A 25,006-nucleotide genomic window follows, 5' to 3' on the forward strand; every position below is an offset into this window, starting at 1 on the left:
GAAGCAATTTTCAAATGAGTCAATACCTATTACATTTTGAACTCAAAAGTTACTAATCTATAACGTAGAGAAAGAAGTCTGAGTAGAGAAAATATTTTTCTGTAGCTAAAGTATTTTCCACTGGCTACAATTAGATAGGTGACTAGGAGATTTTAAAACTGCCATTCGCCACTTCTCAGTAACTAATGTAAACTGACCCTCACTAGACGGTCTGCTAGTTCTAATATTCACGTAATAACCTAAAATTTGAATGAATTATATTCTGAAATTTTGAGATTTACTTACAAACTTTCAATGGTTATCAATTACATTTCTTTCATTATTTTTTCTCATTAAAATAACTGCATTATTTATTTTATTGTGTTTACTGAAATACATTATTATTTTACAATGTATTAATTCAGTAAAGTCTCTTTAAAAAACATTGGGGAGTTCATATTCAAACAGTCCTCCACGTTTCATTCATGTATTAAACACTTGCCATGTGCCAAGTAAGACTTTCAGATAATAGACGAGATACCTCCTTGGTTTGGTTAGACCAGCTCTCTGCAAAACAGGGAAACTGTGAGAGCCACCAATCTGCAAAATGAAAAGATACGTTTGTGCTGGGGAGGGGATGATGTTATTGTCTTTTGTTGTGCTTATAAAATGGGTCTTCTTCCAGAAAAACAATATATTGCATCGCTTCTCAATTATCACATTTCAAGTTGAAATGTTCTCTAAATGAAGGCACCAGTATTTCACTACTAAAGTCTAAATAGCAAAGTGACTAAATTGTTTTAAGATTTATGGTTAATTCAGGTTCATCAGTAGTTTACCTGGGTGAGTTTTTCCAATGCCAAAGACAAGATTAAAAAGCACAGGTTTGGCACAGTGGTTCATGCCTATAGTCCTGGATCTTTGGGAGGCCAAGTGAAAGAAGATTGCTTGAGACCAGGAGTTTGAGACCAGCCTGGGCAACGCAGTGAGATCCTCTCTCTCTCTCTCTCTCTCTCTCTCTCTCTCTGTGTGTGTGTGTGTGTGTGTGTGTGTGTGTATGTATATATATATATATATATATATATAGAACACAAAACAAAACAAGATAAAAAACACAGCTTTAGCCATTGGACTAATGTGCCAATACTGAACTCATCATCTTTTCTAAAAACTGATTCTACTTTCTTCCCTTACTGTTTATTTTAATGATACCTTTTCTCCCCATCACCCACATCTAAAATTTCCAAATAACCCTTGACTTCATGCCACTCGTTGTCCACAATACAATAATAACTGCAATTTTGAACTTCTGCTTTATTACATCAACCTATTTCTACTTAAGATCTCAACACTTCCTACTTTAGTTTCTTGTCACCCAGTTTCTGAGAAATTAAAATGGCCTTTCTATGTTCAGTAATTCAGATATCTGCTACCTATGTCCACAAGTTTTTCATAATTTTGGGTTACTTCCTTTATAAAAACAAATGAAATTAATGCCATTCTCTATGTGACATGTAGAATCTAGTTTGGAGGACCATAGAAGAGGTTTACTTAGGAAAAACTCTGAGAATTCTCTGGGGCTTACATTTTTTCCTAATGACCTCTGCTTCCAGTAGGAATGTTGCCACATATGGCCATTCTCCATTTCTGCAATTCATGAATCTAAACAGGAACAAAGATATCTTTTTCCATTCTCTTAACTCCTTTCCAACTTCACTCTAGATTTCAAGGCAGTGTGTAAGTAAGACATTTTCATTTTACCTTAATGTACACATGAATTATACTTCTGACATGAATTATACTCTACCAGTTAAAAAGTAAAATTATACTCTACCATTTATAAATAAAAGCAAGAACATTTTGAAATAATCCAACATGTTATCATCAACTATAGTTACCATGCTGGAAAACAGATCTATTTAACTAATTACTCCTACCTGTAATTTTGCATACTTTGTCTAACATTTCCCCAACGTGATCCCCCAAATGTCTTAGCTTCTGGTAACAAACATTCTACTCTCTATTTCTATAAGATCATCATTTTTAGATTCTACATGAGTGAGATATGTGGTACTTGTCTTTCTATGACTGGCTTATTTCATTTAACATAATGCTAAGAGAAGAGATATTAAATGTTCCTACTACAGAAATGGTAACTATGTGAGGTAATGCATATGTCAATTACATAGGTTTAACTATTCCACAATGTACGTATACTTCAAAACATCATGTTGTACACTATAAAGACATACAAATTTGTATCAATTTAAATAAATAGCCCCCCGAAATAAAAGCAAAAACATACAATTTGGAAAGTTGAGTGGGAAATGTATACTTCTCACTGTCTTCTACTAATCTTTCTCACTATATTTTACCCACCCAAATAATATCTTACATCTTATTTTAGACTTGATCTTCTTAAAGCATAGTTTTGACCACATTATACCCTATTTCTACAATTAACTCTGGTTTCCCATTGCAGCCAAAATTAAAAATAATTTCATTATCTTGACATTCAATAGCCTGTACATTTTGTCCTTAACCTATTTTGTCAGCTACTACAAAACTCTATAACTTTGAACTCAGCTATTTTCACTTAACAGTTATATTAACTCAAGTGAGTTATTAATATTAAAATGTGGTAAATATTAGCTGAATCAAAGGGATATTGTGCTTATACAATAAGCTAATAAATGTGAACTATGTATTACAGTGTCTAGCTCCTAAAATATGCTATGAAAACAGTAACTATTATTAGTGTCATTATGAAATATTCCACCAGTTATGCATGTTGTACCTTGCAGAAAACTGAAAAACTGAGGTCAATCTCTCCTCAACACATTCAAATCTTTCACACATCTGTACTTCTATCAAAGCTGTTTCTTTTGCTTGACATTCTTTTATCCATCTCTGCGTATTGAATTCTTATTCTGCCATTAAGGCAAGGCTGAGACCAAATACCATCACCATCAGGAAACTTGTGCTTCCACTAAACAGACATATCTAGCCATTCTTTGAAACTCAATAAAACTATACATCTTTTATGAAAGATATCATACCTGATTATAAAAATATAGTTGTTCGCAGATATCTTAAACTTTCTACTTGATTATATCTTTCTTGAAGGCAGACTGTCTTACCGATCTCTTTCAGATCCCAGTTAATGCTGAGATCTATAAATACTAGATAAATAAATAAATTAATTAAAATGTCTACCCAAAGAATACTTCAGCATAAATATATTGTGATGATAAAAGGTAGTGCTAAGATAAATTATAGCAATATTCATTTTCTTGCTCAGTCCAATACAGTTGTTAATACATTTTCATTTTCCCACATTTGATTTATATATTGTTGTTGTTATTATTATTATTATTATTATTATTATTATTATTATTATTATTTGAGATGGAGTTTTGCTCTTGTTGCCCAGGCTGGAGTGCAATGGCACGATCTCAGCTCACTGCAACCTCCACCTCCCAGGTTCAAGCGAATCTCCTGCCTCAGCCTCCCTAGTAGCTGGAATTACAGGCATGTGCCACCATGCCCGGCTAATTTTGTATTTTTAGTAGAGACAGGGTTTCTCCATGTTGGTCAGGCTGGTCTCAAACTCCCAACCTCAGGTGATCCACCCACCTCGGCCTCCCAAAGTGCTGGGATTACAGGCGTGAGCAACATGCCCGGTTATATGTTGTTTTTAAAATAAAATGTGATAGAATACATTCTTTTGGTATATGACAATATGTCATTATTCTGAATATTATTCATTTTGGTAAAGATATTTTTTTCATTAAAAATAGTTAAGGAATGAAAACAGGGAGAAATCAATATGGCAGTATGTTTTGAAAAAGAAAATATTTCAATGTTATATCTTTTTTTCACTTATATGATATTAACTTGATTCACATTTTCAGTTTGGTTGGTTGACTTTGATCTACAATTTATTATATATTTGAATACTGTAATACTTTCTCTCTCTTTTTTTCTCCACACCATGATTCTGTATCTCTCCTTTTTAAACTACATAATTTTCTCCTAATATTACATATTTAACTTTTTCTGTTCTTTGCATAATTTTATAAGTTTTTTTCAAAAAATTAGCCCTTTTGGCTGGGCGCAGTGGCTCATGCCTATAATCCCAGTACAAAAAGTAGTCAGGCATGATGGTGCATGTCTGTAGTCCCAGCTACTCAGGAGACTGAGGCAGTAGAATGGCTTGAGTCTGGGAGGTGGAGGCTGCAGTGAGCTGAGGTCGCGCCACTGCATTCCGGCCTAGGTGATGGATCAAGACTCCCTCACACATACACACACCAAAAAAAAAAAATAAAAATAAATAAATAGACCTTTTACAGACTGCCTGAATTTTGTTTCATATATTAGTAATTCACTTCTTACATAAGTTTTAATGATTTTGATTAGAAGTTCTTAGTCTTCTCATTTCTAACTGCATACCCATTTTCCTTATTTTTACAGCCTTTATATAATTTGTATATGATAAAATAAGAGTAAATCTGAAAAAAATCCTCTTTCAATCTTTGAAGTTCATGACTGGCTTAAAACCAATTCTTTGTGTTGTGTAGATTACAATTTTCTGTTTTCTCACAACATTAGTCTGACTCTCCATTTTATATACTTTATATGCGAGTCATTATTCAACCTTTTATTCAGTTAAAACTGGAATTTTTTCATGTTTGACTTCAGAAATATTGATATGCACATACTGGGAACTTCATTTAGTGGAGATAATTGCTTACACATACAATTACAGGTTTAATTAAAGAAAATTAAAATATAGAACAATTAGATTATATATATTTATATATACATGTATACATATATTTGTTAGTTACATAATTATTTGTTAATATCTGAATTCATTACTTCAATCACTTAGAAGGAAACTAGCCAAATTAATATTCTTATAATTGAATAGAAGAACTGGAGGTTTAAATGAAATCTTAAAAATGGCAAGTTTTTATACACACTGAAAACATTTATTTAGCACAAACTATATATCAAAATCATATTATTGCAAGTAAATAAATCCACTTTTAGTATACTTTTGACTGTGAGAGGGTAAGGATAGGCTTTCAAGGACATGGTTATAGTGACTTGGAATTTAAATAGGTATTTTTATGACCCTGATCAAATAAGCATTTCCACATTTCCAAGTTCCTCTTTTCAATTCACAATTTTAGAATCAGTCTTCAAAGGTTGTGGCACTAATGAATACAAATACGTTACTGGAAAAATCAAATCATTTTTTGATCATACAGAACACAAATACAATGCTCCATCACAGGAGAGAGAAATGTTTTCAGGTCTGTCAACATACAAGGAGTGATGAGGAGTATGAGGACAATTTTTCTCCTCTACCGTGAATCAGTTGACAACCTGCTGTAGGTGTTTATTCAACCAACGTCTTGGTTCTCTAAGTTAAAATGTTAACCGAGTGCTTGTTTGTGCTTCAGTATCTTCTGTGTGGAAGGTTAATGTTCATTACCTCTCACTAAGTGTTGATGCAAGTATCCCTTTGATTGAAGTCATCTAATGTGCTTTTCAAGTGTTCTTTTGGGAAAACTGTCCATTGACTAAGGATGACAACCAATAAGAGCATCACATCTATTCTGGGCAGTCTCGTATCCACGTTACCCAAGCTGGTGCTCTTCAACTGGCATGTGGTAATGATGCACAACAGAGATTAGATGCGGTGCAGGTAGAGCTAGATTACATATTTGCCAGGGCTATGCCAGCTTTCAACTTGAAATACACTGAAAGAATTGGATCCTTAGACCTTGAGGGTTTTTGTGGGTTCTTGTGTTTCAGTGGCTTCCTTCCTCCATATTTGACCTTCTGTCTCAAGAGGTAAACCACAGTTAATAATTAGCAAAGACCAATGAAGATTACTTAAATAAAGCATTCACAACTTATGTTGTAGGTATCCTTCCTCCAGTATGTCCTTTGATTTTTTAAAGTCACCATTATTAAATCAAACCCTGTTAGATTATGAAGCACCTGACTTTAGAATTACTGGTTATGTTTTTCACTAAAACAATTAACTGATTGACTCAACAAGCAGCTACCTAAACCAAATAAGTTGACTAATTTTGTCAAATAAGCATTGCCTGTGTTAACCATGAACCCATTTCCATCTCAGTTTCTCAGGGGAATCTCAACACGCCTTTATATTCCAGCCTCTCTTCAAAGAATGTTTATGACATACAAAAGTTTACTGACCAGTAGCTAGCCAAAAAAATGGCTGTCTAAATCTGGATTTTGCATAAAACTTTGCAGCAAGGATGCTTTCCATAGTGGGTCGTTTAGAGTGAGAAGTAGTTTCACTAAGGTCATTTCAGTTGTCAAATGAAGACACTGAGGACTGACATTGTCAGCCTATCTTTGTTAACCTGATTACACACCCATCTAAGATTTTACTATCACCTGAGAAATCTATGATCCAACAGGTTTCAAGAGTCCTAAGGTCAACAGTAAAGCGACAAAAGTAAGAGTAGAGGGAAGACTAAGTCTAGATCCCCAAATTTAGGAATGATGAGGGCAAGTGAAACACAGTTCAAGATAGATTTAAGAGATTAGGAGAGAAGCTGACTAGCTAACCAGGCTCAGATGTGGTCAATTGACGAGGTTATGTTAAGCAGAGATGATTCACAATTCTACTGATGCTTCTGAGAGAACTTTTTTGTGTATGGAAATAATCTTAGCATTTGTAAGAACATTTTTGTTGTGGGCTTATACTCAGGTAATCCAGGATAAGTCTATTTTCTCCATTGGGAAAAAACTGTTGAACTGCTACTTAGTTTTATAATCTCATTGAGGCTTTCTTGGTTTATTTTTGTTTGTTTTATTGTTTTGTTGTTATTACGTATAAAAAAATGTTTAAAGTCTTGTTAAAGGCAGACAGGAATCCTATGACTTGAGAGAATTTCTTGGGGGAGGAGAGGTTTATGGCAGATGCATTTGACAACAATAATGTAACTTAAGCAGACCCTGTATGGTAGGTGCACATGATAGAAGTAACAATTTAAGAAAGGAAGGTTGCCACATGGAGGTTGCAGGTGGTGGGGCGGAGCAGGGCGGTGGGGGAAATGTGCTAAGGGAACGTGCTATATAAGCTGTGTGCTTTTCACAAGTGGTAGTGGGTCATTCAGTCTGCTGCTGCTGGACAGTCTCTGTGTGTAAGTTTCCCTAAATGTATTTTTTTTTTTTTTTTTTTCTACTTGTGTCTCTTCTTTGGCCTCTTGAACTTGGGACCACCGCTGTTGAAGTTAATAGGGATCTGGCATGATGGGGATAAAAATTCCAATGCATGAATTATAGGATTTCTTTAAGCCTGTGAGGGGAGGCCCCAGATCATATTCGCTGGTGGGCTCTTCTATTTGAGAGAAACACAAGTGCCTGATATCCTGGCCCATGCCAGAAACAAACAAACAAGAAAAGGCCACTAAATAACATTGCTTCAAAACTTTAGACTTAGTTACTTACATTAGTTATAGTATAGGCTCTTGCTTTTGCCCTACCTTTACAGTGCTCAGCTTCAGTTTCTTACAGAATGGTCAAATGATATTTATGAAATTTTCTGAATAGCTACTCATAATCCGAATTCCCTTCATAGGTTAAATAAACAAATTATTTTTGTTGCATTTCATGAAGTGTTTCGAAAGAAGTCCATGTGAGAATTCCATGTGTCCTTTTTATTTATTCAGAAAACTGGTATTGAATGATCACTAAGCTCTAGGCTTTTTCTCTAGATGCTAGAGGTAAAACAGAAGTAAAATAAATAATCAGAAAAGTACATAAAACATACTATGTTTGGTGAATAAGAAAGAAATAGAAAGTATGTAGAAAATGTAGGGTCTTAAAATTTTTAGAAGATAAAGTTCTAAGAGATGCCTCACCTAAGATGACGTTTGCATAATGACCTAAAAGAGGTGAGCAAGTAAGCCATTCCAGTAATTGATAAATGATTATTCCAGGAAGTGAGAAGCCCCTCTGAGGTGGCAGCTTGCCTGGCTTCTTCAAGGAACAGTAAGAAGTGCAGTGTGTCTGGAGTGAGACAAACAAGAGTAAGAGTAGTAAGGAGATGAAGGAAATGAGATTAAAGAGGTAATGAATATACAGATCAGGTAGAGTTTTATAGATCATTATAAGAGCTTTGAATTTTGCTCTGGTTAAAATAGGAGCCCTTTGAGGGACTGAGTGAAGAACTGACCTTATCTGCCTTAGCATTTTAATGGTATAACTCGGGCTGGTGTGTTGGGATATTGTAAAAATGAGGAGGGCATAGACGGAAAAAGGGAAACCAGGCAGAAAATTTTGAAATAATCTAGGTGAGTAATAATGGCAGGACAGTAGCAGTAGTTACTGAGAAGTGGTGGGATGTCTGATAGGTTTGACCTCATGGTCAAAGGGATTTATTGATGCATTAGATGCAGTTGAATTAAAGATTTCCACCTATTTCCTATTTCTTAATTAGCAGAAGAGTTACTCTGAATATGATTGTGTAGCTAAACTCTATCAACACTAATTTTCCATCAGATTTTACTGTTACCTTTAAATATGCTATTGAAACTCTGGGAAATTAGCATATGTTCATCAAAAACTCAGTCCTAATACCAGCAAACCTGCATTGTTTAAAAATGTGGTGTTAAAGAAGTTTATTTTAAATCTAGAATCTTATTTTTCACCTAGACTCTTATTTTTCTGACTACAGAAAATGGATGTGGAAGGAACTGGCTCAGTAATCACTATCTAGTCACTAAAAGAATGTGTGATTGTTTGGCTCTTGGGGTTGGTCAAGGAGCCAATGAGGCCAAAGTCACAGGTGCACTCTTTGTATAAGCTTATGAACTTTGTGTTTTCTCCTCCAGAGAATCTGTTTCTGATCTCGTACATTCAACTCAAAAAAACATTACCTTGCTCATGAGGGTAACCTGCAAAACAGTATGGAGATGTCAGTCTAGATCCATCATCATTTCTAGAAACACAATTCACACCACTTCCTTTAGTTACAACAATAAAAGTAAATGACGTGTCCCCATATTTAGACAATACATTATGACTAAGGAAATAACAAATACAAATGTTCTGCAGAATGTTTTCTTTTTTTTTGTGAAGTATACATATGACTTAAAATATTTTTATAAGAAAAATTTTATTTTATGAATTTATTAAAAGTATAGAAAATAGCTTTCAATAACTAATGCAAAGCTGTAAAATAATCATGACTCTTACTGAACTTACTTCTTTTTCTATTTTATTCCAGAACCTACAGATAGACCACCTATACTAATAATCACAAATTTTGAAACAATTGAAATTTTCTATCTTAATGGAAGTAAAATGGCAACTCTAAGCTCAGTCAATGGAAATGAAATTCATGCTCTGGATTTTATTTATAATGAAGACATGATTTGTTGGATTGAATCAAGAGAATCTTCAAATCAACTCAAATGTATCCAGGTAACAAAAGCAGGAGGATTAACAGATGAATGGACAATCAATATTCTTCATTCCTTCCACAGTAAGTGTTTCAATTAAATATTATATGCCACCCTTTACTGATTTTATTTACAGACCCGTAGGCTGGATTCTCAAATTTCTAGCATAGCTCATGGATGTTGGAAAGCTGTATGTGCAAATACAATGAACTTGAATTACTGTATTCACTACATGTTTTGCGTATGCAAACACATACACATACACTTTCTGTATTTAGGTAAGTAGTAAATTGCAGAGTTAATTGTAGTTCTTTCTTTAAGGCTTTTTACAGTGTCACCTAACTGGGAATTTTGATTTTTTTTTTTTTTTTTTTTTTCTCACTGAGTGGAAATTCACAATGTGATAGTGAAGGTGGGATTAAAAAAATAAAAAAAGGGACAGAGTTGATAATTATAAGTGCATTGACTGTAGTTAAAAAATACCTCAAATAATTAGGTTTATGCTAATTGGGAGTAACTACCTGTTAACTCTCTTTAAAGCAAATCAATTTTTATACGTCCTCTTCCAACAAACTTGTGATTTGTGATTCACTTTGACTTCTCATGTCAGAAACTTGACAGACTAACCGTCCTTCTCTTCCTGCATATTACCATAAACTGAAATCTCATTGTCACACGCACACACACACACACACACATGGAGATGCACACATATTCTCTCTCTCCTTCTCTCTCCCTGCTTCCACATAGAAGCATAAAAATTGCTTTGTGTATGCTTAGGGAAACCATAAGCATGAAAATTTTAACATGTATCCATTTAATTTATGATTTACAGAAAGTGTTTCTTACAAATTCAGCTAAGATAAAAATCTAGAAAAATGAAGAGAAGCTGGGCACAGTGGCTCATGCCTGTAATCCCAGCACTTTGGAAGGCCGAGTTAGGTGGATCACCTGAGGTTAGGAGTTCACGAAGGCTGGCCAACATGGTGAAACCCTGTCTCTACTAAAAATACAAAATTAGTCGGGTGTGCTAGTGCATGCCCTTAATCCCAGCTACCTGGGAGGCTGAGACAGGAGGATCACTTGAACTCAGCAGCTGGAGGTTGCAGTGAGCCGAGATTGTGACATTGCACTCCAACCTGTGTGGCAAGAGCAAAACTATGTCTTTAAAAAAAAAAAAAAAGAAATGAAGAGAAATGTGTACAATCTAGTTAAGTGGAAAAGAAGAATGCTGTGATAGAATAAAGGTGATTTTCAAATTTAGAATATTTGGTCTAGTTTCAATAATAAAGCTTTTCATATACAATTAAATGAACTGGTTATTAATCCTTGTATAAAGAAATAATACTATATAATGTTTGATCATTGTAATTAGATTAAATGAGTCAATGGCAAATTGTGAAAAATAGGACATACAGGTATAATTTTATATACTTAAATGAACAAGGTGTTTAACAAATATTGTCGAACATTTTGAAGATCCTCTTAATATAAATGAAGCAATTGATGAAGTTATTTATTGTGAAAAGAGATCAAAATTATAACGAAAGCAGTGAATATTTCAAGAACTCTATAGAGAAATGGTCATTCATATTAAATAATAATACATTTAATAAAGGATGGCACAAGGCAGATAATCCTTATTATGTAATTTATGTTATTTATTATGTGAGTAATAAGGATTATCTGCCTTCTGATGCAAGTATTTCAGACATTGGCTTAGGCAGCAGCTGGAAACTGAACACAAGGCCCCAGTCCTTGCTACATTAGTGATTACCTCAACTAACCCAAATGTATTTTCCCCAGCGAATGGAATACTGAATAGTCAAATAGCTAAAATATTCACTAAGTTGCCCAGTAGAGTTATTTCCTAAGCATACTTAAGAACTTTTTATCTACACTTAATATGCCCTAATAATGGTAGTCTTCTCTTCTTTAATATATGTTTTAAAAACAAATATTTTTTAAAATAAATCTAAGGAAGGCCAAGCAATTGCATATTGAATATTTGTAGAAAATAAGTATAACTTAGATTAGATTTGATTTATTAAGCAATTCAGCAAACCTAGAAACATATATTTTGTTGTTGTTGTTGCTAGGGAGTTCAGTGAAATGCCAAATAGAATATTCATTTTGAATAATAAAAATAAATTCACTGAAAATATTTTAATCTGAGTAAATAATCTGTGATGAGGTTAAGTTTAAGCATGCAATTACATAGTCATGTTAGAAAAAAGTGATTAAATATGTGGAAGTAATTTCATGACTGGAGTGGGGCAGGGGTGTGAGCAGGACTGAGCTTCTCTGTCATTGCTTGTAAGCCACGCATTTTATCAACATGTCACAGAAGAGCTGCCATTGAATACGGTGGGCTCTGTGTTCACTATGACAGTTTGTGATATGATAATGAAGTTTGAATAGTCTTTGCATCTATAATTACATAAAATCTTTGTCATACCGTATAAGCAAAAATAATGAACTGATGGAAGTCAGCCTGAATACCTGTCACTTTTATCCACTGTTCCAGAGATTCTCTTTAGTTCCTCCCACCCCCATTATATGTAGGTGCTTTTCTCTTAACTCACCTGAAGAGAACATGCTTTTTTGAGAAAATATAAACATTTTAGTTTTCAAAGGATTATTATGAGAAGAAAATCAAACATTGCAGGTCAAACTGACTTGCAGTTAACACTTCCATAATATAGTAGTAAATATTTTATTGCAATATTTTAAAAATTGCACATCTCATCTCATTGGATACCCACTGCATCTCTGTGTAGTAAGCAGAAGAGATATGCCCTTCCTGTTTTATAATAGATGGCATTTTTATTCAAAGTTCAGATGTATTAGGCAAACCTGGATGGCTAAAAAGAATGCGGAAGTGGGATATCTAAGCCCTGTTTTTTGTAAAAGACACTAGAAAAACAAATCTACCTTAAATGATATATTTTAACTGTGTTGTATATGCTGAAAGACTATCTGCAACAGGGAGATATTATTCTTTTGTTTTTATGGGAAAATTGAGACTGAGTAGTTAGATAATTGTACACAGCATAATTAGGTAGGTTTCACTTGGGTCAGACTTTATAGCTTTTTCTAAATACCACGCTGCGCTTAGGTCTCAACTTTTTCACGTTAGCAAAGCAAAAATGATTAGGTCTACTAATATTACTAATGTTGGCTTGCAAAAACAGGTCCTCTAAGTGGGAGAGAGTTGTATGAATCTTGGAAGGGAGGTGGAAAAAGTGGATTGTAGAAGTCTATAGCATTGAAAAGGCCGACCCAATGATTCTGATGTGGCCTCCTTAAAAGTCTTACGTTTAACATTGTACATCATTCCTAAGCAATATTGTGAGAGAATCAAGAAGAATGATAATAATATGCTCAATAAATTGTATTAATGAACCTTGGAGGAAATGATAGAAATTAAATTTCCTATTGAATTGTATTTTTTTAATCAATAACTAATATTTATTATTTAGCATTTTAGCCTGAAAGTTGCAGACTTTGGGGATAATTTTGGAGTTAGATGTCTTCTAAGCAAAACTTGTTTTTTAGAAAAGTATTCATACAAAGCACATTTGTAGCAGCTGATTGTTTCCCAAAATTTTTCTTGGAGAGTACTGTGGTAGGGACACAGATACCCAAAATAACAAAAATTATGGGATTTACAAAAGTGTTGAATTCAATCTGTTTCCTCAGGACAAAGTGCATAGAGACGATTGAGATAAGAATATTTTCTGAGTTAATCTCTTATTAAGGAGGATGATTCAGAGCCATATAGTCATCCCCCAGCTGGACAGTAAACACTTTCATTGTCTTTTTATGGGTAAATTCTTCAATACTCTGAAAAATTCAAGGATCACTTTTAAGATTCTAACATGGATTTAGCCAGCTTCTCTTGAGCCACTCAAGGGCTCAACTCCAATCCAGTAGAGTATACCTAGCTAAAAATAAAATAACTGCTTATTCTTCATGGACTTAGCTTCTGAATTAACCCCATTCACAGACTTTTATCTTTTTCCTTAGCTTGTTTTAATATCAACCTTAAATCATGTTCTATTTGAACCTCTAACTAGAGCTACTAAATTAAGTCCTTATTGGATAATTTTTGAATTCTGACAATTTTTTTATCTTTAATTTTATTTCAATTTCTGGGATACATGCACAGGATGTGCAGGTTTGTGACATAGGAAAACGTGTGGTTTGCTGCACGTATCAACCCATTATCTAAGCCTTAAGCCCAACATTCATTATTTCACCTGATGCTCTCCCTTCCCCACCCCACCCCCACAACAGTCCCAGTATGTGTTGTTCCCCTCCCTGTGTCCATGTTTTCTCATCGTTCAGCTCCCACTTGAAAATGAGAATATGGTTCTCTTAGTTTTCTGTTCCTGTGTTAATTTGCTAAGGATAATAGCTTCCAGCTCCATCCATGTCCCTGTGAAGAAAATAATCTTGGTTCTTTTTATGGCTGCATAGTATTCCATGGTATATATGTACCATTTTCTTTATCCAGTCTATCATTAATGGGTACTTGGGTTGATTCCATGTCTTTGCTATTGTGAATAGTGCTGAAATGAACATACACGTGCATATATCTCTACAATAGAATGATTTATATTTTGGGGGGTATATACCCAGTAATGGGATTGTTGGGTCAAATGGTATTTCTGGTTCTAGGTCTTTGAGGAATTGCCACTCTGTCTTTCACAATGGTTGAACTAATTTGTAACATGTGACTAACATGTAAAAGCATTCTTATCTCTTGAAAGTCTCACCAGCATCTGTTGTTTCTTGACTTTTGATAATCACTATTCTGATTGGCGTGAGATGGTATCTCATCAAGGTTTTGATTTGGATTTCTCTCATCAGTGATGTTGAGCTTTTTTCCATGTTTGTTGGCAATATAAATGTCATCTTTTGAGGTGTCTCTTCATGTCCTTTGCCCACTTTTTAATTTGTGTGTGTGTGTGGGGGGGCACGCACATGTGTGAATTTGTTTAAGTTTCTTGTAGATTCTGGATATTGGACCTTTGTCAGATGGATAGATTACAAAAATTTTCTTCCATCCTATAGGATGTCTGTTTGCTCTAATGATGGTTTCTTTTGTGTGCAGAAGCTGTTTAGTTTAATTAGATCTGATTTGTCAATTTTCGCTTTTGTTACAATTGTTTTCAGTGATTTTGTCAGGAAATCTTGGCCTGTGCCTATGTCCTGAGTGGTATTGTCTGGATTTTCTCCCAGAGTTTTTATAGTTTTGAGTTTTACATTTAAATCTTTAATCCATGTTGAGTTAATTTTTGTATAAGATGTAAGGAAGGAGTCCAGTTTCAATTTTCTGCATATGGCTAGCCAGTTTTCCCAGCACCATTTATTAAATAGGGAATCATTTCCCCATTGCTTGTTTATGTCAGGTTTGTCAAAGATCTAATGGTTGTAGATGTGTGGTCTTATTTCTGAGTTCTCTATTCTGTTCCACTGGTCTGTGTCTGTTTTTGTACTAGTACCATGTACCAGTTTTGGTTACTGTAGTCTTGTAGTATAGTTTCAAGTCAGGTAGTGTGATGCCTTCAATCTTGCTCTTTGTCTTAGGATTGGCTTCGTTATACAGGCTCTTTTTGGATTTCATATAAATTTTAAAATAGTTTTTTCTAATTCACTGATGAATGTCAATGGTAGTTTAATGGGAATAGCATGGAATCTATAAACTGCTTTGGGCAGTATGGCCATTTTCATGATATTGATTCTTCTTATCCATGAGCACAAAATGTTTTTCTGTTCATGTCCTCTTTCTTTCTTTGATCAGTTGTTTGTAGTTCTTGAAGAGGTCTTTCACTTCCCTTATTAGCTGTATTCCTAGGCATTTTATTCTTTCTGTAGCAATTGTGAATGGGAGTTGATTCATGATTTGGCTCTCTACTTGCATAATGTTGGTATATAGGAATACTAGTGATTTTTTGCAATGGATTTTGTATCCTGAGACTTTGCTGGAGTAGCTTATCAGCTTTAGAAGCTTTTAGGGTGAGACAATGGGGTTTTCTAGATACAGGATCTTGTCATCTGCAAACAAAGACAATTTGACTTCCTCTCTTCCTATTTGAATCCCCTTTATTTCTTCCTCTTGCCTGATTGCCATGGCCAGAACATCCAATACTATGTTGAATAGGAGTGGTGAGAGAGGGCGTGCTTGTCTTGTGCCGGTTTTCAAGGGGAATACTTCCAGCTTTTGCACATTCAGTGTGATATTGACTGTGGTTTTGTCATATATGGCTCTTATTATTTTAAGGTATGTTCTTTCAATTACTAGTTTATTGAGGGTTTTTACCATGAAGGAATGTTGAATTTTATCAAAGGCCTTTTCTGCATCTATTGAGATAATCATGTGGTTTTTGCCTTCAGTTCTGTTTATATGATGAATTAGGTTTGTTGATTTGCATATGTTGAATTAGCCTTGCATTCCAGGAATGAAGCCAACTTGATTGTGGTAGATAAGCTTTTGGATGTGCTGCTGGTTTTGGTTTGCCAGTAATTTTTTGAGGACTTTTTGCATTACGTTCATTGCGGATATTGGCCTGAAGTTTTCTCTTTTTTTGGTAATAGGTCTGTTAGGTTTTGTTATCTGGATAATGCTAATCACATAAAATGAGTTAGGGAGGAATGCCTCCTTCTCAGTTGCTTGGAATAGTTTCAGAAGAAAAGGTACCAGCTCCTCTTTGCACCTCTGGTAAAATTCAGCTGTAAATCCATCTGGTCCTGGGGTTTTTTGATTGGTAGGCTATTTATTACTGCCTCAGTTTCAGAATTCGTTATTCAGGGATTCAGCTTCTTTCTGATTCATTCTTGGGAGGGTGTATGTGTCCAGGAATTTGTCAGTTTCTTCAAAGGACAGATTCTTTTGTTGATTCTTTCTAGTTTATTTGCATAGAGGCATTGATAGTAGTCTCTGATGGTTGTTTGTCTTTCTGTAAGATCAGTGGTTATATCCCCTTTATTATTTTGTATTGTGTCTATTTGAATATTCTCTTTTCTTCTTTATTAGTCTAGTTAGCTATCTATTTTATCGATTTCCCCCCCCGCCCTGAAGGGTTTTTCATGTCCATTTCCTTCAGTTCCACTCTGATCTGGGTTATTTCTTGTCTTTTGCTAGCATTGGGGTTTGTTTGCTCTTGGTTCTCTAGTTCTTCTAACTGTGATGTTAGGGTGTCAATTTCAGATCTTTCTAACTTTTTGATGTGGGCACTTAGTGCTATAAATTTCACTCTTAACACTGCTTTGGCTGCATCCCAGAGATTTTGGTATGTTGTCTTTTTGTTCTCATTGGTTTCAAAGAACTTCTTGATTTCTGCCTTAATTTCATTATTTACCCAGGAGTCATTCAGGAGCAGGTTGTTCAAGTTCTATGTAGTTGTGTGACTTTTCAGTGAGTTTATTAACCTTGCATTATAATTTGATTGTGCTATGGTCTGAGAGACAGTTTGTAATGATTTCAGTTATTTTGCATTATTTGAGGAGTTTTTTACTCCCAATTATATGATCAACTTTAGAGCAAGTGCCATGTGTTGCTGAGAAAAAATGTATATTCTGTTTTGGGTTTGGAGAGTTCTGTAGATATCTATCAAGGCCATTTGATCCAAAGCTGAGTTCAAGTCCTGAATATCTTTGCTAATTCTTTTATCTCAATAATCTAATATTGACAGTGGGGTGTTAAAGTCTCCCACTATCATTGTGTGGGAGTCTAAGACTCTTTGTAAGTCTCTAATAACTTGTTTTATGAAACTGGATGCTCCTGTATTGGATGCATATGTATTTTGGATAGTTAGCTCTTCTTGTTGAATTGAACCCTTTCCCATTATGTAATGCCCTTCCTTTTTTTTTTTTTTTTTTTTTATCTTTGTTGGCTTAAAGTCTGTTTTGTCAGAAACTAGGATTGCAACCCTTGCTTTTTTCTGCTTCCATTTGCTTGGTAAATTTCCCTCCATCCCTTTATTTTGAGCCTGCATGTGACTTTGCATGTGAGATAGGTCTCTTTGCAGCACATCAGTGGGTCTTTTCTTTTTATCTAGCTTGCCATTCTATATCTTTTAATTGGGGCTTTTGGCCCATTTACTTTTAAGGTTATGTGGGAATTTGATTCTGTCATCATGATGCTAATTGGTTATTTTGCAGACTTGTTAATGTAGTTGCTTCATAGTGTCACTGGTCTGTGTAGTTTTTAGTGGCTGGTAATGAGCTTTTCTTTCCATATTTAATGCTTCGTTCAGTAGGTCTTGCAAGGCAGGCCGGGTGGTAATGAATTCCCTCAGCATTTGCTTGTCTGAAAAGGATTTTATTTCCCCTTTCCTTATGAAGCTTAGTATGGCTGATAATGAAATTTTTTATTGGAAATTGTTTTTTTAAAAAATTTTGAATATTGGCTCCCAATCTCTTCCAGCTTGTAGGGATTCCACTGAGAGGTCTGCTGTTAGTCTCATGGACTTCCCTTAGTAGGTGACCTGGCCTTTCTCTCTGGCTGCCGTTAACATTTTTTCTTTTCTTTTCTTCTTCTTTTTTTTTTTTTTTTTTCCAATCTTGGAGAATCTGATGATTATGTGTCTTGGAGCTGATCTTCTCATGATCTTACTGAGGTTCTCTGGATTTGAATGTTGGCCTCTCTTGCTAGGTTGGGGAAGTTCTTCTGGATATTGTGAAGTATGATTTCCAACTTAGTTCCATTCTCCCTGTCTCTTTCAGATACCCCATCAGTCGTAGGTCCTGTGTTTTTACATAATCCTATAGTTCTCAGGTTTTGTTTGTCCTTTTTATTATTTTTTATCTAACCTTGTCTGGTCTGTGCTATTTCATTAAGATAGTCTTCATGCTCTGAGATCCTTTCCTCCACCTTGGTCTGTTTGTTTGTCGATACTTGTTGCATTGTGAAGTTCTCATCTTGTGTTTTTCAGCTCCTTGAGGTCATTTATGTTCCTGTCTAAACTGGTTATTCTGGTTAACAGCTGCTGTAATGTTTTATCATGGTTCTTATCTTCTTGAATTGGTTTAGAACAGACTCCTTTAGCTCAGCAAAGTTCATTATTCACCTTCTGAAGTCTAATTCTGTCAAGTCATTCAAATCGGCCCAAGCCTAGTTCAGTGTCCTTGCTGGAGAGGTGTTTGGAGAGAAGAGGCACTCTGACTTTTTAAGTTTTCAGCATTTTTGCATTGATTCTTTCTCATCTTTGTGGGGTTTTCTACTTTTGATCTTTTAAGACTGCTGATGTGGTTTTTGTGGGGTCTTTTGTTGATGTTATTGTTGCTTTCTGTTTGTTTTGCTTTTAGCAATCAGGCCCATCTTCCGTAGGGCTACTGGGGCCACTGCAGACCCAATTCACTTGGGTCCCTCCTGCAACTGGAGGTATCACCAGTAGAGGCTCCAGAACAGCAAATATGGCTGTCTGTTCCTTCCTCTGGGAGCTCTATCCCAGAGGGGTACCAAGCTGATGCCAGCCAAAACACTCTGGTATGAGGTGTCTTGTGACCCTTGCTGGGAGGTCTCACCCAGTCAGGCGGCATGTGATCAGAAGCCTGTGTAACAAAGCAACTTGGCTGCCCCTTGGTTGAGCAGGTTTGGCTGCACTGGAGAGAATCTCCCTCATCTGGACTACCAGCAGGCAGGAAAGACTAGGTCCACTAAATTCAAGACCACAGTCACACCTCCCCCCAGGGTCTCCTTCCCAGGAATATCAGAGTTCTAGCCATAAACCCCTGGCTATAGTTGCAGCAATTCCTGCAGGGAGGCCCTGCCCAATGGGAAAGGATGGATCTGGTCTCACCTGAAGGAGCAATCTTGCCATGATATGCCACAGCTGTTGTGCTTTGCTGTGGAGGAATTCCTCTCAGTTTAAACTGCCTAATCTCCCCAACACCAACAGTGGAAAATGGCTGATGAGAGCCTCAGTGATGGTGGCTGCCTCTCCCTACGGGAACTCAGTTGTCTTAGGCAGTGTCCAGCCTGCTGCTACTGGCCTTGACCCTATTGGGTGGCACAGCTCTGAGTTTGGGACCCAAGGCCCTGGTGGGGTGGGCTCACAAGGGGATCTCCTGATCTACAGGATGCACAGGATGCACAGATGTGAAGAAAGAGTGTGGTTTCCCAGGCAGGGTAGCATGGTTACTGACCGCCTCCTTTGTCTGGGTGTGAGAGTTCTCCTAATCCTGTGTGGCACCTTGGTCACTGCACCACCATGCTTTTCCTTACTCTGCATGGGTCACACTAACTGCCTAGTCTATCCCAGTGAGAGAACCTGGATATCTCAGTTGACAGAGCAGGATTCACTTACTGTTTTTGTTCTTCTTAGTGAGAACTGCAGACTGGAGCTGCTTCTAACTGGCCGTCTTGGCTCCTCTCCCCTCTTTTTTTTATTGTAGATTTGAGGGGTACATGTGCAGGTTTATTATGTGGGTATATTGTGGGATATTAAAATTTTGACATCAATTGAACCTGTCACCCAAATAGTGAACATAGTACCCAATAGGCAGTTTTTCAATCTTTTCCCCTCACCCCTTCCCTTCTTTTGAAGTCCTCAGTATATACTGTTGCCATGCTTATGTCTCTGTGTACCCACTGTTCAGCTCCCACTTATAAGTGAGAATATATAGTGTTTAGTTTTGTTTCTGAAGTAACTCACTTAGGATAATGGCTTCCAGCTGCATACATGTTGCTGCAAAGGACATGATTTCATCCTTTTATGGCTACATAGTATTCTATTGGGTATACATACCATATGTTCTTTATCCAATCCACAATTGATGGACACCTAGGTTGACTCTATGTCTTTGTGGTTGTGAATAATGCTGTAATGTGTGTACACATGCATGTATCTTTTTGGTGGAATGATTTGTTTTCCTTTGTGTATATGCCTACCAATGGGATCACTAGGTTGAATCTATTTTTAGTTATTTGAGAAATCTCAAAACTGTTTTTAACAGTGGCTGAACTCATATACATTTCTACCAACAGTGTGTTTCCTTTTTTTCTGCAATCTCACCAACATCTGTTATTTTGACTTAATAGTAGCCATTCTGATTGGTGTGAGATGGTATCTCATTGTGGTTTTGATCTGCATTTCTCTGATTATGAGTGATGTTGAATATTTTTTCATGTTTTTGGGCCAGGTCTATATCTTCTTTTGCAGTATCTGTTCATGTCCTCTGTTCACTTTTTAATGGAGATTTTTTTGTTTTGTTTTGTTTTGTTTATTAAGTTCTTGAAAGGTTTTGGATATTAGTCTTTCATCAGATGCGTAGTTTGAAAATATCTTCTCCCACTCTGTAAGTTGTCTGTTTACTTTGTTTATAGTTTCTTTTGCTGAGCAGAAGTTCTTTAGTTTAATTAGAGTTCATTGTTAATTTTTGTTTTTGTTGCATTTCTTTTTGAGGACTTAGTCATAAACTCTTTGCTAGGCCAGTGTTCAGAAGAGTATTTCCTATGTTTCCTTCTGGGATTTTTAGTTTGAGGTCTTACATTTAAGTTTTTAATCCATCTTGAGTTAATTTTTGTAAATGATGAGAAGTAGAGGTCAAGTTTCATTTTTCTGCATATGGTTAGCTGGTTTTCTCAGCATCATTTATTGAGTAGGGCTGATACTTCTGTCTTCATCAAGCTTACCTTTTTCCTTTGAGTTAGCAACTGTCTAATAATTACACAGTATTTTGGAACAACATGTATTGAATGGTTATATTGTGCATTAGGAAATCTACATATTTACTTCATTACCATCACACACAATTATAACAGATGTATACTGTATATAATTATCAGTATATATATGAGAAAATGAACCTACAAAACTAGGAGCAAGAAAGTAGAGGGAGGTGCCACACATTTTTAAATCACCAGATCTCGAGAGAATTCACTCACTATTCTGAGGACAGCACCAAGTCATGAGGGATCTACCCCCAGGACCCAAACACCTCAACTAGGACCCACCTCCAACATTGGAGATTGCAATTTAATATGAGATTTGGTAGGGACATACATTCAAACTGTATCATTCCTCTCCTGGTCTCAAATCTCATGTTCTTCTCACATCGCAAAATACAATTATGACTTCCCAACAATCCCCGAAGTCTGACCTCATTCCAGCATCAAATCAATTAAAAGTCCCAAGTCTAAGGTCTCATCTGAGACAAGGCAAATCCCTTCCACTTATAAGCCTGTAAAATCAAACAAGTTATTTACTTCCAAGATACAATGGAGGTATATGCATAGTACCTATAATGGAATCAGGATGAGTAAACATTCCCATTCCATAAAAGAGAAACTGACCAAAAGAAAGGGGCTACATGTCCCTATAAGCTTGAAATTAAACAGGGAAATTATCAAATATTAAAGATCTAAAATAATCTTTTTTGACTTCATGTCTTACACCTAGGGCACACTGGGGTAAGGGGTAGGCTCCCAAGGCCTTGCACAGCTCTGCCTCTGTAGTTTTGTAGGGTACATCCCCTGTGGCTACCCTCAAAGATTGAGTGCCTGTGGCTTTTCCAGGCATAGGGTGAAAGCTGCCAGTGGCTCTATCATTCTGGGGTCTGAGGGATAATGGCCTCCTTCCCACAGCTTCACTATGCAATGCCCCAGTGGGAACTCTGAGTGGAGGCTCCAACTCCATGTTTCCCCTCTGCCCTTACTTAGTTGAAGTTCTCTCTGTAGCCTCCACTTCTGCATCAGGCTTCTGCATGAGCAACCACACTTTCCAATACATCGTCTGAAATCTAGGCAGAGGCTGACAAACTTTCACCACTCTTATACTCTGTGCAAGTGTGGGCATAACACCACATGGAAGCTGCCAAGGTTTATGACTTACATTCTCCAAAGTGGTAGTTCGAGGTGTATCTGGAACCTTTGAACCCTGGCTGGTGCTATAGTGGCTAGGATGTGAGAAGCAGTGCCCTGAGGCTGTGCAGAGCAGCAGAGCCCTGGTCCTGGTCCCTGGACCATTCTTCCTTTCTATGTCTCTAGGCCTGTGATGAAAGGGCCACCACAAAAGCCTCTGAAATGCCTTTGAGACATTTTTCACCTTGTCTTGGCTATTATCACTTGGCTCCTTTATAGTTATGTAATTTTCTCTAGCAGTATTTCTCTAGTATTTGCTCAGCAGACTGCTTGAATTCCTCTCTAGAAAAAGCTTCTTCTAAGTTGAATCCCTGAATAGACCAATAACAGGCTCTGAAATTGAGGCAATAATTAATAGCCTACCAACCAAAAAAAAAGTCCAGGACCAGACAGATTCACAACCGAATTCTACCAGAGGTACAAGGAGGAGCTCGTACCATTCCTTCTTAAACTATTCCAATCAATAGAATCCTCCCTAACTCATTTTATGAGGCCAGCATCATCCTGATACCAAAACCTGGCAGAGACACAACAAAAAAAGAATTTTAGACCAATATCCATGATGAACATCTATGCAAAAATCCTCAACAAAATACTGGCAAACTGAATCCAGCAGTACATCAAAAAGCTTATCCACCATGATCAAGTGGGCTTCATACCTGGGATGCAAGGCTGGTTCAACATATGCAAATCAATAAATGTAATCCAGCATATAAACAGAACCAAAGACAAAAACCACATGATTATCTCAATAGATGCAGAAAAGACCTTTGACAAAATTCAACAGCCCTTCATGCTAAAAACTCTCAATAAATTCTGTATTGATGGGACGTATCTCAAAATAATACGAGCTATCTATGAAAAACCCACAGCCAATATCATACTGAATGCGCAAAAACTGGAAGCATTCCCCTTGAAAACTGGCACAAGACAGGGATGCCCTTTCTCACCACTCTTATTCAACATAGTGTTGGAAGTTCTAGCCAGGGCAATCAGGCAAGAGAAAGAAATAAAGTGTATTCAATTAGGAAAAGAGAAAGTCAAATTATCCCTGTTTGCAGATGACATGATTGTATATTTGGAAAACCCCATCGTCTCAGCCCAAAATCTCCTTAAGCTGATAAGCAACTTCACCAAAGTCTCAGGATACAAAATCAATGTTCTAAAATCACAAGTGTTCTTATACACCAGTATCAGACAAACAGAGAGCCAAATCAGGAATGAACTTCCATTCACAATTGCTTCAAAGAGAATAAAATACCTAGGAATGTAACTTACAAGGGATGTGAAGGATCTCTTCAAGAAGAACTACAAACCACTGCTTAATGAAATAAAAGACACAAACACATGGAAGAACATACCATGCTCATGGATAGGAAAAATCAATATTGTGAAAATGGCCGTACTGCCCAAGGTAATTTATAGATTCAATGCCATCCCCATTAAACTACCAATGACTTTCTTCACAGGATTGGAAAAAAAAAAATTCTTTAAATTTCATATGGAACCAAAAAAGAGCCTGCATTGCCAAGACAATCCTAAGCCAGAAGAACAAAGCTGGAGGCATCACGATACCTGACTTCAAACTATACTACAAGGCTACAGTAACCAAAACAGCATGGTACTGGTACCAAAACAGAGATATAGACCAATGGAATGGAACAGAGCCCTCAGAAATAATACCACACATCTAAAACCATCTGATCTTTGACAAACCTTACAAAAACAAGAAATGGGGAAAAGGATTCCCTCTTTAATAAATGGTGCTCGGAAAACTGGCTAGTCATAAGTAGAAAGCTGAAACTGGATCCCTTCCTTACACCTTATACAAAAATTAATTCAAGATGGATTAGAGACTTAAATGTCAGACCTAATACCATAAAAACCCTAGAAGAAAACCTAGGCAATACCATTCAGGACATAGGCATGGGCAATGACTTCATGTTTAAAACACTAAAAGCAATGACAACAAAAGCCAAAATTGACAAATGGTATCTAATTAAACTAAAGAGCTTCTGCACAGTGAAAGAAACTACCATCAGAGTGAACAGGCAACCTACAGAATGGGAGAAAATTTTTACAATCTACTCATCAGACAAAGGGCTAATATCCAGAAACTACAAAGAACTTAAACAAATTTACAAGAAAAAAACAACCCCATCAAAAAGTGGGCAAAGGATATGAACAGACACTTCTCAAAAGAAGACACGTATGCAGCCAACAGATTCATGAAAAAATACTCGTCATCACTGGCCATCAGAGAAATGCAAATCAAAACCACAATGAGATACCATCTCACACCAGTTAGAATGGTGATCATTAAAAAGTCAGGAAACAACAGGTGCTGGAGAGGATGTGGAGAAATAGGAACACTTTTACACTGTTGGTGGGACTGTAAACTAGTTCAACCCTTGTGGAAGACAGTGTGGTGATTCCTCAAGGATTTGACCCAGCCATCCCATTACTGGGTATATACTGAAAGGATTACAAATCATGCTGCTATAAAGACACATGCACACATATATTTATTGTGGCACTATGCACAATAGCAAAGACTTGGAACCAACCCAAATGCCCATCAATGACAGACTGGATTAAGAAAATGTAGCAGGGCCGGGCGCGGTGGCTCAAGCCTGTAATCCCAGCACTTTGGGAGGCCGAGATGGGCGGATCACGAGGTCAGGAGATTGAGACCATCCTG

General features: G+C 36.4%; 1 protein-coding gene across 1 annotated transcript in view; it reads left to right on the forward strand.

Moving 5' to 3' along the window:
- LRP1B (LDL receptor related protein 1B) overlaps positions 1–25,006 on the forward strand; it is a 2,016,348-nt gene that overhangs the window by 946,969 nt on the left and 1,044,373 nt on the right. Inside the window, exon 6 of the mRNA XM_030916410.1 lies at positions 9,260–9,517. Within this exon, the coding sequence (XP_030772270.1) occupies positions 9,260–9,517 (258 nt within the window). The remainder of the gene's footprint in view (positions 1–9,259; positions 9,518–25,006) is intronic.

The sequence above is a fragment of the Rhinopithecus roxellana genome, chromosome 14, assembly GCF_007565055.1.
Source record: "Rhinopithecus roxellana isolate Shanxi Qingling chromosome 14, ASM756505v1, whole genome shotgun sequence".
In the NCBI taxonomy this organism is placed as follows: domain Eukaryota; kingdom Metazoa; phylum Chordata; class Mammalia; order Primates; family Cercopithecidae; genus Rhinopithecus; species Rhinopithecus roxellana.